This window comes from Cryptomeria japonica, chromosome 9 (genome assembly GCF_030272615.1).
Source record: "Cryptomeria japonica chromosome 9, Sugi_1.0, whole genome shotgun sequence".
NCBI lineage: Eukaryota > Viridiplantae > Streptophyta > Pinopsida > Cupressales > Cupressaceae > Cryptomeria > Cryptomeria japonica.
The window spans coordinates 138,774,305-138,792,261 of NC_081413.1; the positions used below are offsets into that span (position 1 = coordinate 138,774,305).

General features: G+C 37.8%; 1 protein-coding gene across 3 annotated transcripts in view; it reads right to left on the reverse strand.

Annotated features, from left to right (window-relative positions):
* The window catches only part of LOC131060224 (uncharacterized), a 67,048-nt gene that overhangs the window by 14,212 nt on the left and 34,879 nt on the right, over positions 1 to 17,957 (reverse strand). Inside the window, exons 1-2 of one of the 3 annotated variants that reach the window (XM_057993387.2) lie at positions 4,073 to 4,092; positions 3,578 to 3,681 (exon numbers count right to left, since the gene is read on the reverse strand). In XM_057993387.2, coding sequence (XP_057849370.1) covers positions 3,578 to 3,681; positions 4,073 to 4,077 — 109 coding nt within the window. In that variant the 5' untranslated portion in view covers positions 4,078 to 4,092. Of the gene's footprint in view, positions 1 to 3,577; positions 3,739 to 4,072; positions 4,093 to 17,957 lie in introns of those variants that run through there. The other 2 variants (XM_057993385.2, XM_057993386.2) reach the window with 2 other exon arrangements.

Sequence of the window (17,957 nt, forward strand, 5' to 3'; positions counted from 1 at the left end):
TATAGTCAAAGCACCAAACACAACTAGAAGAGGACAAATCCTAGTAGCTCCAACCGAGGGGTGCATGAGGGTGTCCATCAACCCAAGACGAAGAGCAGCCAACAGAATGTCCAAGCACAGATTTTTAGGTTCCACATTTTTAATTTGTGTTTTTAGGTATTCTAAAATGATAATTCATTACATATTAATTACAAAGGAGACAAAGGCTCCTTATATAGAGAATACAATAGGATATTTCCATAACAAAAACAATTGAGAATAGAAACACAAAAGACAAAAAGGAAACTAACTGAAGATGAAAGACATAAAAGGGAGTTTCTAAATACTAACTAAATGACTAAGGTGACCTTTATAGCAATATTACAGTATTCCTTTAATACCCTCCCTTAATGGCCATTCTACTAACTACCCTACAAAAAACTTGACATAATCTACAAGTCATTTGGCCACAAATGCATAGAAGGCTGCCCCCTTCTCCTCAAAACGCTCTGCGACATGAACCTGTTGCTGAGACTCTCCCTGGTTCTACATAACTTTTGGATTTGACCAAGCTTACCATATTCCTTCTACCACTATCCTTCCAACATAATGTTGGGTAACAAAGCCATCCCTCCCTTCATCCAAAGACATCGAGACCAGCTTCTCAAAACTCACGCAAAAAAACCATCATCACTTTGTTTGGAAAAAAAATCAGAAAACCCAAAAAACAGCGACACCCTTCATGATTTTTTGTGGAAAAAATCAGAAAACCCTCTAGCAGAGAAAGAACCCATGAATTGTGTAAAAAATTCGTGCAAAAAACAAACAGAGAAACCACGATTTTTGAAGAGAAAGTCGTGCAAGACCCTCCATGATTTTTTGTGTACAAAAATCAAAAAACCCATCCATGACTTTTGAGGAGAAAATCGTACAAAACCCCCCAATCTGTTCAAAAACTTTACTCGTGGCCATTACGAGTACTAAACAGAAATAAAAACTCCCGATTTTTGTGGAAAAAATCAAGCAAAACGCAAGAAATTTGCAAGAAGAGAACATAAGCTCTAATACAACAAAACATCAAAAAAAGAATGCTTGGAGGTCAGGGTTTTGCAAAAAACGGCACAATTTTTGCATGACTCAAAACCCTTGCGTGATCAAGCCCACGACACTTGCGATTATCAGAAGCCAATGTCGCAAAAGAAGAGCAGTTGTGAGTGAAAATAAATCGCGATTTTTCTTGATGAAAGAAACTGCGATTTTCAGATCGACTCCAGCCCACAATTTTCCATGAAAAAGCACCTCAAAAAGGAACCCTTGATTTTTCCAGAAAAAAGCAATCAAAAACCCTTCGAAAATTTGCAAAAAACTTCAATAATTTTTCCTTCGATTTTATTTTGAAAAAAAATAAAACTAAAAAAAAAATTCTGAAAAAAAAAATTTAGGATAGCCTACGAATTTTTATTTTTTTAAATTACCAAAAACTTGATTCGGCGCTAATACCATGAAATGATAATTCATTATATATCAATTACAAAGGAGACAAACGCTCTTTATATACAGCATACAACATGAACTTTCCATAATGGAAATGATCGAAAATAGAAACACAAAAGACAAAAAGGAAACTTCCTAAATCTAACTAAAGACAAAAGACAAACAAGGAAGTTTCTAAATACTAACTAAACAACTAAGATGGCCATTATAGCAATATTACAATATTATTAATATATTCTTCTTCCAAACAAAAAAAGATCCATGTTCTTTGATTCCAAACTATCATTTTTATTATTTAAGATCCATGTTCTTTGATTCCAAACTATCATTTTTATTATTTCTTTTTTTTCTTTTTCTTGTTCTTGTTCTTTTTCTTTTCTTTTTCTTTTTTTTTGGTCACTTCTTAGAGCCTCTTTCCATACATAAATTGATATTTTGGGCACAGCTTCCAAAAAAACCCAAATCAGGACTTATTTCGACCTAAAAATGGACAAATGCTAAAAGCAAACATAAACACAGTAACTACGGATGAAAGTTATCAGGCATTTTCAAGGAGTTTCAGTTTCTAGTGGTTCGTTTCTGAATTTGAAATGGTATACATGGTTCCCCCTCTAGGAGTTTACTGCAACATATGCTGCATCCCACTCCTTAGAGAAGGGTTCTATTCAATTCTTCCTGACTATCACTCAAACCTGCGCTGTTCATGAATCACAACCTCTAAGACTTGCCTCATTCCACACTAAACACAAAATACTGTTGGAACAGACAGAAGCACATGCTCGCTCCCTCACAAGTCAATAAACGTTTTTTAATTTTTGTATTATCCTAATCCAAACTGATGTCAAACAATGCTTAAAACAGGTGAACTGAAAACAAAAGAATACATAAATTGTTTTGTTTTCTAGCAGGAAGGATTTAAGCCACACTTCAGACAACAAAAAACAAAGAAATAAAAACACAAACTCAAATAACCAAGACTAATTGTTTTGATAATGTAAGACTATAGTTTTAGCGAGAAACCCTCCATATTATTGATGTTTAAATTTGTCACTTTTGTGACATCACAAAACAGAACAGTGAATGAGGAAATCCTTTCTGAAATGCATAGGAGAAGCTCCCTGATTTAATCTATTATAAAATCCAAACAAAAACAGAACTGCTAATATGAAAATTGTACAATTTATTCTTTGGGGTTTTGCAAGATTATTAATATAAATAAGCAAAAATGACCTACCAATTTTTTATCTCAAAGGCTGGAGACAAGACTTTGACAAACTGTTATTCTCAACAATGTTTTTTTCCCATAGTTCCACGGAGATTCCTGATGAGGGGACACAGGGATGCAGGGACAGGTTTTGGAGACAACGAGGAGACGGAGGAGAGACGGTGGTGGAGGCCACAGCAGTGGGAGCATAGAGCTTATATAGATATTGAGGTGAATCGAAATCTTCAAGGCAAAATCTGCAATATAACATCTCTGCAACTGCCCCATGAAAGGCAAACTAGTTTTCACAAAGTTAAAGGTTGTAATCAGCATGTAACAGCATGTGCCATATAGCAAGTGACCTGGCAGCATACCCGGTGGAGGTGCTGGTGCTGGGGGGGGCGTTTCCCCCAAGTCCCCAAGTCTCGGAAACATCCCCATACAGGGGATGCACACCCACGGAACAATAAATTTTTTCACTTTATGAGAGCAAAACGTGACTAAGAATCTTATCCAAGGATTAAAGCTGAGATAGTTTGGAATCATATAAACAATTTAATTTGGAAAGAGAGCATAATAAATTATAAGATCATTGTCAGCATTCATCTAAATCAAGGGCTCTGATCTTCTGATTTGAAAGAGAATTATATTATAAGATTTACACTTGAGAAAAGAAGAAGAATAAAAATAGATTTGCAGCAAACATTATGGTTCTCCAAGATACCGAATCAACGTACAATAGCATATATAAATCCAAAGAGGTAGTGCAACCATATTTCAACCACCCAAGTAACCACCCTCTTGTAGGAACAGCTCTGCCAGATGCAAATAATAACCTCAAATACAAAAAACAATAGTAGGCCTTAGCCACAATCATAATATAGAATGTTTGATTATTACCCCCATTTAGAGTATTTTTTGAGAAGTATTTGGCATTCACTCGACGCACATAATCAGCCTCATATCTATTGTACTTTTCTTTATATTCAGCAGCATCTGTATCACTGCAAAGCACAAAGTGTGTGAAATAAAATAATATTCCAAGTCGAGAATTTCCATCACTGTAAAGCGAAAAAAGAGTGAATTAAAATAATATTCCAAGTGACTCAGACATGTATTGTTTCTATGCAAGAAAGTATTTGGAGCCATAGTAGCCTTGGTCTACTGATCAATTAGAGGTCAAATAATCATGGCAACACTTTGAAAAAAAAAACATTTTTGTGATCTGAATTTTTAATTTAAACTGCATCTTTTATGACCGAATTGAGAAAAAAAACAAGAAAAGAAAAAATGCATAGGCTTAAAAATATTTTAACCTTTTGTGTATTTTGATTGCATAACAATAAACAAAATAGAGATGAAGAATAGAAATTAAATTTACGAGTAAAATCATACCTCATTATTAGCTCCCATTGTATATGCATTATGCAGCAATCATACATACTTCAGTCTTTAACCAATCTACCCACCCTTCAGAGTCCCATACAATAGCATGTGATAAATCAATTTTGGAGACCATATATCCATCATTTCTTATACTTGTTTCCACTTATACTGACATCAAAGTTATATATTTCGCTACATACAGTGAATTACTGACTCTCTGGTGGTTAACTTTATTAGGTAACCAGATACTCTTGTTTTGCTAGGAACTTTGGTTTCTTCATGTTGTAAAGACTAAAATCCCTTCTAAAGCATATTTTCAAAAATATTTATGAACTCCTTATACAATATATTGCATACTCAGATATTCTCTCTTTCTATGATTTTGATTATATTTTATTTTCATGTATTTATGCTAACACAATGAATCTGATGGAGTGAATCTTTATGTGCTTGAATCTAATGTAATCAACCTCCTCCAGTCTAGCATGATGTTGTATGCCATTGTAGCAGAAATCACAAACTAATCATGGATTGGACTGGGTAGTGATCCAAGTTGGTTCAGATTGTCACTTTTTTTAAAAACAAGAAGCATGATTTAACCAAAAAATTGCCATTTTTTTACAATTTTCGAAAAAATATATATTTTTAACTTTGTCTACAAAATCTGCATTTCCTGCTCATTTTTAGCTTTGTCTACAAAATCTGCATTTCCTTCTCATTTTTAGACCTTTACTTTTCAACAGAAGTTTTCGTTAAAAAAAATTTTTAAAAAAAATTAAAAATTGTACGCAATAACCCTAACTTTTTCCTGATTATTTGAAAAATCCCTATCTTTTGATTTGTTGGGCTGTTAACAAGAAAGGCTTTTGCTCTTATGTTGTATGCATCCTATATCCATAATGTGAAGTTTAAATTCCACACTTAGGATATCCAGCAAATATAATGTGCTCAATAAGATGCTGTACAGAATGTCACAAATGGTCATGAAGAATCTGGTTAATGAAATATTAGATCACCTAACTACCGTTGCCTTCTCTCATGATATAAACATCTCAATATAGGGAGGATGGGGGTTGGCTCACTGGCCAGAGGCATCAGATTTACAATTGTACAACTCTATGGATTCAATCAATGGAAGAAGCACGTCTTCTTCCTAATATAAGTCAGAGGGAAGACATCCAATTGGTTTTCTTAGAGCAGCCCTTGCCAGCACAAAGAGAATTCTGCCATCAATGAGCTGAGATCAAGGGTCAAATGAACAACCATTGAACACTCAGTAGAGGGAAAAAACACGATACAGAAGTAAAAATTTAAATTGATAGGTTTTTCATCTTTATTGATTTGCCACGAATTTTAACAAAAACACATTTTATAATTTGATTACTACTCAAATTTTCACTGTATTAACAATGTGGAAAAAATACATCAAGAAACCACACTTTCTACTTTCAACTCAATTGTAGTTTATGCACCAATCTTGGCTTTTAGAATTTCCGGCGATCTCTCTTGCAAGGTGTGCTCATTCACTTCCTCACATTCTTACCTCACTTTGACACCATTACTCTTCTTAATTCCAAAAGAATCTATCTTAAATTCAGATTGAATATTTGTCTTCACCTTTCTTATACTTTGCTAGAAGGAAGAATAACTAACGGACGAAGATGATCATGAAACAATTCACCTTCCAACTATTACAAGACCCCTAGTGTTGAGCTGTAATCCAAGCTATACAACTGCAGATGGATGAGATTGGATATGTGAATAACTAACGGACAAAGATAAAACAATTCACCTTCCAACTAATTCAAGTCCCCTAGTGTTGAGATGTCATCCAAGCTATACAACTGCAGATAGATGAGATTAGATATGTGAATAACTAACAGACAAAGACAAATCATAGAATAACTAACGAACAAAGATGATCATGAAACAATTCACCTTCCAACTATTACAAGACCCCTAGTGTTGAGCTGTAATCCAAGCTATACAACTGCAGATGGATGAGATTGGATATGTGAATAACTAACAGACAAAGATAAAACAATTCACCTTCCAACTATTACAAGACCCCTAGTGTTGAGATGTCATCCAAGCTATACAACTGCAGATAGATGAGATTAGATATGTGAATAACTAACAGACAAAGATAAATCATATAACAATTCACCTTCCAACTATTACAAGACCCTTATTGTTGAGCTGTAATCCAAGCTATCCAACTGCAGATGGATGAATTGGACTGCATATCCAATCCTATATTGATATGGAGCACAAGACGGTGCTTAGTGGATAGACAAATTCAATGGATGAAATGTGCTAGGGTGGAAGAGTAAATATGAATGACAGTAGCTGAGAACTACATCAGGGTGCAAATGAGGGGAAGAAGGATTAACATAACAAGCTAGGCACTTCAACGAATACCGTAAGGCAAATTTTTATCATGTAATGTCCTATACTTGATCTGAGAGATGAGACATATTAAATTCCTAAGCTATCCTCTTGTCTTATCACTAACTTTTCACTTGCTAATTGTACAAAGAAGGGTAGTTTACAATAATGTACATAAGAGTGACAGAGTAATTTGGTAGTTACACGACACCTGCTCTAATGAATGCTGGTACCAATGATGAGATTCCCTTGTATCATCATTACCCAGAATGGTGCTGCCACTAATAGTTCAGAACGAGTGATCAGAATGGAAACCATCAAATGTGTATGGCAACTGCCATGTGTTCTGCAGGTGATAATATAGCTGCTAACAAAGCCACTTATGCCACATGTTGGCACACATGGAGTCTATTTGCAATATGTGTTGTCATTGTTGTCAACCTGATGTCTGACAATATGTGTTGTCCCTGATAATGTCTGGGCACTTGATTGTATGGTCACTGATTTTGTTGGCGTTGTTGATAGGTGGGTATATGTAGAGTTTGTACGCAGTACTGAAGATTGATGGTTGTAGTTGCTTTGGGTTGTGGATGTCCACCTTCTTTGGTGTCCAATGTCTACACTCTATCTGAGATATTGTACTGCTGTTGATAAAGTTATTGTGTTGGTATAATGAAGATATCTTTTGGATGAAGACTGGTGATGATGGTTGAGAATGTGTTCTCATTGGTCTTGACATTCTTTGTCTAGCCAATGATGTTTCCAAAAGGTTTTGTAGTATGATGAGTTACGAAACACAGGAAAGAGTATTTAATGTCTACCCTCCGCTGTTTGTGTTTTGTAAACATTGCACTACTATCTTTTCGAGTTTCTGGTGTTGCAACTTAAGTGGTTTGTGATGGTTGTTTGCTAACAGTTTGGGTACCTATTAGATAGGGTTTGACTGGTTCAGGAAATGCTCCGCATTAATGTTTCAGGTGCTGCGACTTGGAGGACATGTTTCTAAAGCTCAAGTGTTGTCAAGTATTGATGTGTTCTGCAAGTAGTTGATGATCTGTTTGGGAATGTGTTTCCTAGCAGTCTGGTAATGGGGTATTTTGTATCTGTTTGTATTGCGCCAGCATGTATCGGTGTGACAGTGAGAAAGAAGTGTTTGAAAGTATTGTTGGATGTTCTATGAATGTCCGTATGTGCTCCGCATGGTGTTGGATATTCAGTTTGGTGCCGCATTGTGTCTGATGTTGTGTTTGAGTGACTAAGGTTATCTAGCTAACAAAAGTTTGTTTTTTGGCTAGTGCTAAGTCCTAATGATATCTGTCGACGTTGGAGAGTTTGTTGAGTTGTGTTTGGGTCCTACCTATGGTGTGTGGGGATCCACATTGAGTTATTTCATTTGGATGATGTATTTTTGGCCAACTACTTGTGTGCTGCATTGCTTATCGACACGTTACCTTATTGCCAGCCTTTGATGATGTGTACCAGCGTGTATATGGTTTGGAGCTGCTTAAAGAAGTGTAATATGATGTATTTAGGTCCTCTCTATCTCCTGGATTGGACCGCATTCTCCACAATTGTGCTTGGTGGCCAACTTCATAGGACCTATACTTGTCCCTTGTTCTGGCCAACCTAATTGATGTTTGTAATGAAGAATATGGTACATATAGAAGATCAAATCAATGTAATGGTTCGCCTTCATAGGAGTATTGAGAAGTGGCGAAGATAATGAAGTGATGAGTGAAGTGTTTCATGTGCAAATGCTTTCGTGATCATATCATTTGCCTGGTGTTGTGATCCAAAGACAGTGAATGTGATGGTGATTGTTGTTGGAGTTTGTTGCTTGTAACAGAGGTTCAAAGACAGCTTCACAGTTGGAGAAAGACTTTGTTTTACTGATTCGGAGATTTGTTGATTATGCGTCTTGTCCTGGAGCAGTGAGCATCAGCCTGCAAGTCCTTCGTATCTTGCCCTGGAGCAGTGAGCTTCAACTTGCAATTCCTCTGTATCTTGCTCTTGAGCAGTGAGCTTCAGCCTGTAAGTCCTTTTGTATCTTGCCCTGGGATGGTGCATCTCAGCTTGCAAGTCTTCTAGGTCCTTGGTGGTGGTTGCCTAAAACAAATTTGCAATGATTTCATATATATTGTGAGTTGAATCTCACCGTGGTTTTTCCTTGTTTAGGGTTTTCCACATAAATCTGGTGCTCTTGTGTATTGTGTTTTGTGATTCCATTGCTAATGATAAAGTTAAAGATAAGTTGATTGTATTTTGGAGGTTAAAAGTTTTAAGTAAAGTGTTTTAAGATCCAGACTGATTCACCACCCCCCCCCCCCCCCTCTCAGTCCTAAAGTGTGTGCAACAGAGTCATGTGTTCTTGAGTATCTTTGATCCTCCAAGACCAGTCACCCCTCCTTGACAAGCAATGGGCCCCAATGCATGCAATTGCCAAATAAGATGTGGAAAAATATGAGCAACTTGCACTTTGGTATACCATTGTCATTTGGACAAAACTTGACCTACATTCACAATCTAGAAATCTCTGTTGATGTGCCTGTTTGACTTTCGCATCAATGATCGGATCAATCTCTACTAGTGTGGCACAATTAGTATTTAGTTTAGTTCACTTAGTGTCTGACAGTTGTCAAGATAGTCCAACAAAAATGGATAGTCATGGTGCACAAGCTTTCTGTTGAAAACAGCATGCAAACCAAGGCAGGGAGGAAGATTGCGCTCAGAGACATTAACTTCTACTTGCTTGGTGATGTTGTAGGCCCCATAACAAATTGGACAAAGCTTGCAATAAGGTATCGTGATTCATTCATTCTGCAATATAACTAGACCCAATCACCAACTTGAAATGTATAAGGTGTGTAGTGCTTTTCATGGTGTTGCTTTTACTAGCATTTGTTCTTTGAAGGATGTTCCGCACTTATTGTAGTTATTAATGTACTCTTATAAATTAGATGACTTTGTCAACTTCCCTTTGCTATATAGGAGTTTATGTTGCCAATTCTGGCTTGCATACAATAAATCATTTCATGGATCCAGCAAATTCTTTTTTGAGGTTGGGTTTGTTTTGGGTTCATCCATACCAAAAACCCATAAAAATCATAAATATTTAGCCTAAAAAAAGGGTCAACCACATAATATACATTTAATAAATAAAACTATAACAATTTCATCAATTCATGTGGCTGATATTTAATAAACAAAACACCTATTAAAATTTCATAAATCTATGCTATTAATATTTCATAAACAAGACAACAAATTTAAACCAGCAACAATATATGAATGAAGAGAAGATACCTAATTTCTATTTTCATAACAAAAGCAAATACATGTGCACATGGGAAGAGCAGTACACATTTGGCTCCTCTTTTTGTCTTTTTTTCCGTGCTCTGTCTACAAGTCATGGAGGGCAGCATCCAATAAAATGAAGGAGTTTGATTTTATTGTGAATATTAAGAGAAGATTTAGAGATTGAAATGGTGGCACTTTATTCAGATGATAAGAGCCTCCAAAACTCTCTCATTTTTATGCACAGACTCATCATAGAACAGATTCATTGGTTCTCATTTTCATGTAAATACTCATTTTCACAAACATCCATGCAGAGTTTTTAACTTTCCACGTGAAGATTAACCCAACGTACACATTATTGGATGGCATTAAACTTTCAGATTTGAGCCTGAAGAAAACTAGATTTGCCAAAAACAAACATAAAAACATTTAAATTTTCTTAAAAATTGTCAGAACTTGAAAAATTCCATATTGTGTTCACCCGGGTTCATCAGTAGACTATTCACTTCTGACAAGTTCCACGATTGGATCAACCCAAATCATGAACCCGTTTCAAACTGTGCCTGGATCCAAGGCTACAGGCTACAAATCCAGTAACATAGGTAGGAGCTGCCACAAAGTATGGTGGCATGGGAACAATATGTCAATGGATGCCAATGGCTGGAAACCCATGCAATACAGAAAGGGTTATTGGTGTGCTATAAAGTCATGAAAATCTCTATTGTAGTTGGGTTGAATGGAAGGGTTTTCATCTCATGTACATTGCTTATTGGAATTGTACATCTGAAGGAGATGCACTATCTTCTTGTTGAGTACTTCTGCCTATCCATCACTCTACAAATGGAAGTAGACATTTCCAACTTTTGTGGTGTTTTCCATCAGGTACTTTTTGTCCCAATCAAAGGTGATATTGGATGATAATCCAAGGTGCATCCCTACGTTGTGAAAGTACGACTGAACTGTTTCCAAAGATGAAATTGACTTCTTACGAGGCATGAGAATCGCTATCTTAGAGAATGTAACCACCATAATGTATCCATAGCCATTAGCCCTTTTAATGGTGGGATAACCAAATAAGAAGTCCATGGAAACAAATTACCAAGGTTGTCAACTCTGGAAAAGGAATGTACATACTTTCTTAATCAACTAATCCATAAGGATTATAATAATTAAACTTGAACAGTAATTTGAATCTAGGAAATAAACAAGGGAACAAAATGACACCAAAAAGAAACTTGTTGAATGAATAGGTACATTCAACATTTTTTGGGTCAAATCAGTGCCTGCAACAATGGCTGGCATGGATCCATGCCAACAGGGTCAAACCGCCGCCTCAGAAATGACCCTCAAATACTGAAAATTCAACTGAAATAAAACAGCGGGAATGCTCCAACATCACCAACAATTACAAATAGAAGCCCAAGTATGTGTTTTAGCATGGGAGAATCAATTGAGTAATGTACTGAGGAGAATTAGAGAAATTCAACTGTTCATATTTTGTAAAGGCTTGACAATAGTAGTAGAGGAACAACTATTGTTATATTTTTTTCCACTTCTGGTTTAAACTGTGTGTGGAGAAAAGTATCACACACAGTTTAAACCAGAAGTGGAAAAAAAACTAACTTTATGGACTATGGAAATTAGATGACTAACTATTGTTATACCCACTTGTTATACTTGATCTTTCAATTCCACCAAACATAGTCAACCTGTTGATGTATTTTTTATGCACTTCATACACAAAATAAAATACCAAGGTATCTTATTCTCTCTTGAATAAAATCTCCTCATATGCTAAACTTCGTGATCATACGAAGTGACTCCAAATAGTCAAGTCTTGACGTGTGGATAAGCTCAATGGTTGATGAGATTGCTGGTAATCCAAGGGGGACTTACGCATTGCATGAACTCTTGCTCAAATATGGCTGGAATGTGGGAATTACTTGATTCGAAAGAAAAAGGATAAAAAGAATTGAGGGTTTAGAGAGGTCTAATCTACTCCTAAGATCAATGGCACTAATGGATAATGCTTGAATGGACACATTCCTTCAATTGAGCTTTGCTTCACCATGCTACCAATAGCTACACAAAACCGATGTGATCTTCCAAGGGAAACAAAAGGTTTTCATATCATGAATCATTCACCCAAATACCCAATACACTGGCACAACTTGAATAAACTTATCCACAATTGAACTTAGCGCATTATAATGTTTAGGCTAACTACACACTGTAACTGAAAATCATCCAACTGCAAATAGTATGAACTAAGAAATTATCAACATCCACACATGACTCCATCACAATCAAAGAATTTCATCTAACATGAGAATCCAACAAGAAACCATGCAATTATGTAGAACAAAAAAGACATTCCACCATAACTTCAATGAAAAAGCATGTTCATTTACATAGCTTGACAACAATTTCTCCCTTCTCCTATTCTACTTCTAACTGCTAGATGTTAATCTATTGTTTATTAACCTGTTATTAACCTTTACAAATGAGAGAATGGAGCCTTATATAGTGCTCTCAATACATATGGGTGGCCAAGATCAAGTTCAAATCAATGGCCAAGATTGAAAGATAGAATCCCTAATTAGGGTTTGTTACACACATTACATAACATTTAATGCTTGACCAATGATAAAATTACATTTTTAAGGACACATGTCCTTCCTTGAATGTTTGACCAATGAATGATGAGGTTAGGTACATCGAACTTTGTGCCTCCACATGTGGTAGTTATCCTCCTTGATGGATGAGTCAAGTGCATTGAACCTGGCCTGACTTGGAATGATGTGATTGGGTTGGTGATGACTAGGCGCCACCTCAGCTTACTCACACCTTGTAACTCATCACAAGTGTTTGTGACAGGCAATATCTCTTGATACTCAACATTTCAAAGTGCTTGCAGTGATGATGGAGAGAGATATTCCCAAATTGCATCATCCTCTCTGACCTGGTTACCTTCATTTGAAGCCTCCATCTTGGATTACTCTCTTGCTATACTAGCAATGATTCTTGGATTTCCAAAGGAAATTCAAGATATTTGTAAAATTCCATCCTATAGCACCTTCGCTCTCATGCTTGCTCTTTGTCGTCTTCTTCATCTTTCGTTCAACGACATCCTTGAAGGTGTTGATCATTGCATATGCACTTCTTAAGGTCATGATGCCTCTCTCTTACAAGTTTACAATGACCTTCATCCTTGGAATTCTTCTCATTGCTAGATCATTTCACCCTCCCTCTTGCCTTGAAGATGCTGAAATCCTTCTCTTGCATCCACCACCATTCCATGCATTACCTCTACATCAGAGTTGGAGAATGAAGCCTTTAGGTCTGGTTTTGTCTTATTCTTCCTTTTTGTAAGGTTGATGAATTTTCAATCCACCACCTTGTCTAATCTTGTGAAATATTTTCCTTTGAGCAGCTTCCTTGTATACTTCTACCCGCTGGTGAGGCCTTCCACCCTCACTTCCATAACTTGAAAAGAAAACACACCTTGATCAAGTTATAGAAGAGAACAATGTCATTCTTTAAATCTGGAAATGAATTCCCTTTGTTTGAGTTCTGATTTTCACATTTCAAGGTCTGATCCACTGATATTTTGAAGTCTGATTGCTCATGCTTTCAGTCTGAGACTTCACTCTTTGAGGTCTGATTCGTGGATTTCACCAAGTGGTGGACAAATTGCTGAAGTTCATTACCCACCTAGGCCGTGGATTTGGGAGGCCACTAGAAATGTGCTAAGGAAGGTTGGGCTTTTGACCACTCATTGGAAATGATGCTCAAGGTGGTCGGTCTTTTGACCACTCACTGGAAGTGCCTTAGAGCTCGCCAGACTTTTTGATGCAAACTAGAAGTGAGCAAAAGGAGTCCAGGCTCTTGAGGGGTAAGTGGCAGTTGATAAGGTAGGCTGGGCTTTTGTGGGGGGGACTAGAAGTCCGTGGATTTGGAGGGTCACTGGAAGTCAAGCAAGCTGGCTGGGCTTTTGGAGGGTCACTAGAAGTGACTCAAGCTGGTCAGGCTTTTTGTCCCCGAGTGGAAGTAGTGACTTCTCCTTCCACATTAATATTTTTTGTTCAATTAATCTTTTCAAGGCATCTTTATCTTCCCTTGCTAAGTAGACTTCCTCAGCATCACTCAGCATTGTCTTTCAAAAATCTTCAAGTATTCAACCTCTACCAAGCGTGGATCTCAGCAAGTAGAGAGGTATGTGCATCTTAGCTGAGGTCTTGAGCATGAAGTGGAATTGCCTTAGAGATCCACTGTGGATTTTGGTAGCAAGTGGAAATGTAGCCAAGTAAGTCCGTGGATTTAGAGTGCAAATGGAAATCAGCAAGGTAGGGGAAGTGGAAGGAAGTGGAAGTCAAGGGGTAACTCACTCATTGCCACCTCCATTCAACATCACCATCAAGACCTTGGTTGCTACTCATAAAACACTTCTTCAAAGTCAATTGCTCATTACTTCTTGATCGCTCCTCACCTCCATGCTCCAACCTAAAGATGCCCACTTGTCTGCTTGACTACTCATCACACTTAAGACTCATACCTTGATTTGTCCTAGAAGTTGCACTGCATCCCTACTCAAGCAAGAGGTTGATAGCTAAAGAAACTACTGCCAAGCTAGACGACTAAACTAAGACAACTAACCTACGAGCAAAAAGTGGGGGTCCCCGTTTGCAATGGGACAATGTGTGAAAACGTCACAACACAACCATGTGCCACTACCGAGCTGATTTTTCCCCTCATGGGATTTCCAAGATAAATTTTTGAGTTATTTGTGTTGATACATTTATCTTCCAGGATGTTTATTTCTGATTTTTCTCCAATGTTCATGCATCTTTAATATCATCATTTGTTGGAGCAAGTAAAGCAGTAAACTTAATATTTGTGATTCTTAAATTCTATTATTTAAGAATTTATGAATCATTTTGCTATCTGAGCATTTTGATCTTTGTAGATTGTGGAATTATATTTTTTATAACAGTTACTAAAGCACATAAAGCCCAAGTGGAGGAATTGAAAGCATAAGTTACTGCATTAGAAAGACACATGAAAGGTGTGACAAAGAGCCAAGATCATGTGTCAAGACAGCAAAGTAGATGGCATAAGAACAATCTTCCATGGATAACTTGGTAAAACAGCTCTTGCCAATAAATTTGTCAAAGGGGAAGAAGAAGGAATAAAAGTGGAAGATTTCATGAAAGAGCCATTCGAAGATAGAAAGGAAAAGAACAAACCTCATTTAAACCAGAAACTAAAATAGAGATTAAAAAAAAATTATGGGCAATTAATGTGGAAATGTTGGATCCATAGATTAAACAATTGGAGGTGTATTTTGAATTTTTGTGTACATAAACTTATGAGGCACAAAGTATCTCTTTTGCATTCCTCAAAACAGAAGGTCATGCTCTTGTATGGTAGAAAAATTATATGGTGAATTGTTAAAAGAGGAATAAGCCTACTATAAGTAATTGGGAAGAATTTAATATTTTAATTCAAAGAAATTCTATTCCATTGCACACAAAACTGACCAAAAGATTAAAAAGATGTATTATAGAAAAACACACGGGCAGAGAGTGCAAAATTACACCACAGAGTTTAAGAGGCAAGACGTGTTGCATGGCCTGGATTTGGATGAGGAAATTCTCACAAAGTATCTTGAAGGGCTCCACACCCACACTTGAAGTAGAATATTTACAATCAATCCAAAGGACTTGACATGTGTCAAAGCATATTATGTGGAGGAGGAAGAGAAAGTTGAAGGAGAGTCTCCCAAGCAAAAGAACAAATATTTCACAGGTAATTGGAAGATAAAAAAGGCTAATCATATTGTGCAGAAAAATAGGACACGTTGTAATCATTGCAAAATAGATGGTCATGTAAACTATCTACCCAACAAATGGAGAGCCGAGCTCTGCAACGGATACATTTCTAGGCGCGTGGTTGAGGTCGTCAGAGGGGCTGATTCCTCCCATGGCGCCTGTTATCACAAAAGCTTGCACCCTTGCTAAGCTATCAACTCAACAACCTTGTGAAACATGGAAACAACCCCGAAGTGTGGGACCTTGCACAAGGGGTTGAATCTCCGGAGAAGGCCGGCTTCCTTCTTCAATTAGGTGCAGGTGTTGAACCAATCAACACTTTAAAACTAATTCCTAAGCCTACCTAAACAACTTGCAGAGGTAAAGGGAAGAGAGAATGTTGGAAATAGAAGGAGGTGATGCACCAAGAAGAGATTGTTCCTCTCCCCACCGAGATGACACAAGGAATTAACTGAAACACCCAGGAGATGCACAAAATTCAGTTGCATGAATGACTCCAATGCATGTATGAAGGTTAGAATTCGCTAAGTGTCAAGAGGGGAGAAGGATTCCCACAAGTCACACTTAGAAAACAAGTTAACACAGCATATATGGAGAGAAAAGCCACAAAACATACATCTATAATGAAGGTAAGAAAACATACATAGCATACATAGGTTGAAAGAAGGCAAGAATGGTGATTTTCAATTAATTATAAAGCCAATGGCCAAACTTACAGTTGCATAAATGCAAGATAAATACAAGAGAAGTGGGAGAGCATGGAATAGCTCAAGCCAACAGAGAGGGAACCCTTTACAATGAGGCTTAACAGCCTTTATATAGAAAAAATGGTTACAAGGGTGATCATAACCCCTGCATGTTAGTCTGGAAGTGCATGCACTTGACTTGTACATGCAAGCAACCTAGCCATACCCACAAAGGGCAATCCTGAGAAGGTGGATTGACTAACCTTCCCAAGGCAGACATGACATAAGTCACCAAGCATGGCCCCGTACCTCCCTCGATGGAAATCCTACCAAAAACATTTAACACACCCTTGTGGCTCCACAAAGAAAATGCACAAGTCACCAAAACTGTCCAAGCATTTAAAGCCTTGAGTGTCAATCACGCCATCCAGAAGTGTCACCAGTCAGAAGGAAGCCCGGAGACTTCGGAAGCTTGGACTCCCGAAGAGAGGAAGACAACCTTCCCAAGGCAGACATGACATAAGTCACCAAGCATGGCCCCGTACCTCCCTTGATGGAAATCCTGCCAAAAACATTTAACGCACCCTTGTGGCTCCACAAAGAAAATGCACAAGTCACCAGAACTGTCCAAGCATTTAAAGCCTTGAGTGTCAATCACGCCATCCAGAAGTGTCACCAGTCAGAAGGAAGCCCGGAGACTTCGGAAGCTCAGACTCCCGAAGAGAGGAAGACAAGGGAAGGAGCAGGGAACTTCGAAACCTCAGGGTTCTGGAGTTCTGGAGAACTTCAAAGGGCTAAGGAAAGAACTTCGAAACCTCGGGGTTCCGGAGTTTCAGGATAGAGAGAGAAAGAGAAGAAAAGGAACTAGAGAGAGAAGGCAAAGGGGAAAGGAACTTCGGAACCTCGGGGTTCCGGAGTTCCGGAGAGGAGAAGGGGAAGCGAGGAAGAGAACTTCGAAACCTCAGGGTTTCGGAGTTCCAGGGAATTGCGCAAAAGAACTTCGAAACCTCGGGGTTCCGAAGTTCCGGAGGAGGGAGAAGGGCTAAGGAGAGGAAGGGCCAAGCTAGGGAAGGAACTCTGGAACCTCGGGGTTTTTGGAGTTCCGGAGAAGGGAAGGGGAAGGGAGAAGAACTTCAGAACCTCAGGGTTTCGGAGTTCTGGAGAAACTTGGAGAAAAGCTAAGGGAAGTGTTGTGACCATTTCACACATTGCCCCATTAAAATGGGGACCCCCTCTGTTTTGCTTTTGTTTTGCCTGTTCTTCTCTCTGTTTTTAGGGTTTTGAGTGAGTGAGTGAGTTGTCTGGGCTAGGGCTAAACCTTAAGGGTTTCTTCCGAATGTTTTTCAGGCTGAGTCCAGTCAAATTTTGAAAGTTATTAAGCGTATCCTCCCGAGGATTGAGATTTTTTGAAATAAGGTAGGTCTGTCAGGAAGGTCAGATATGTCTCAGGTTAGGTCTAGTTAGGGTTTTTTTGAGGGAAAATTCAAATTTTGTTTAAGTGTTGGTATTTTGAAGATGAAATTGTATATTCTTGCCTAGGTAAATTTTGATCAAATTTCGGAGGCAAGATGATGCCTAAAACAGAGAAAGTGCTCCTGTCCTTACTGGAGGCCCAAGGCGAATTTCATTCTAAGTGCAATTTCTGATTTTGCGAGAGCCTGCTAACTGATTCCGGGCCTTGAAGATGACCTA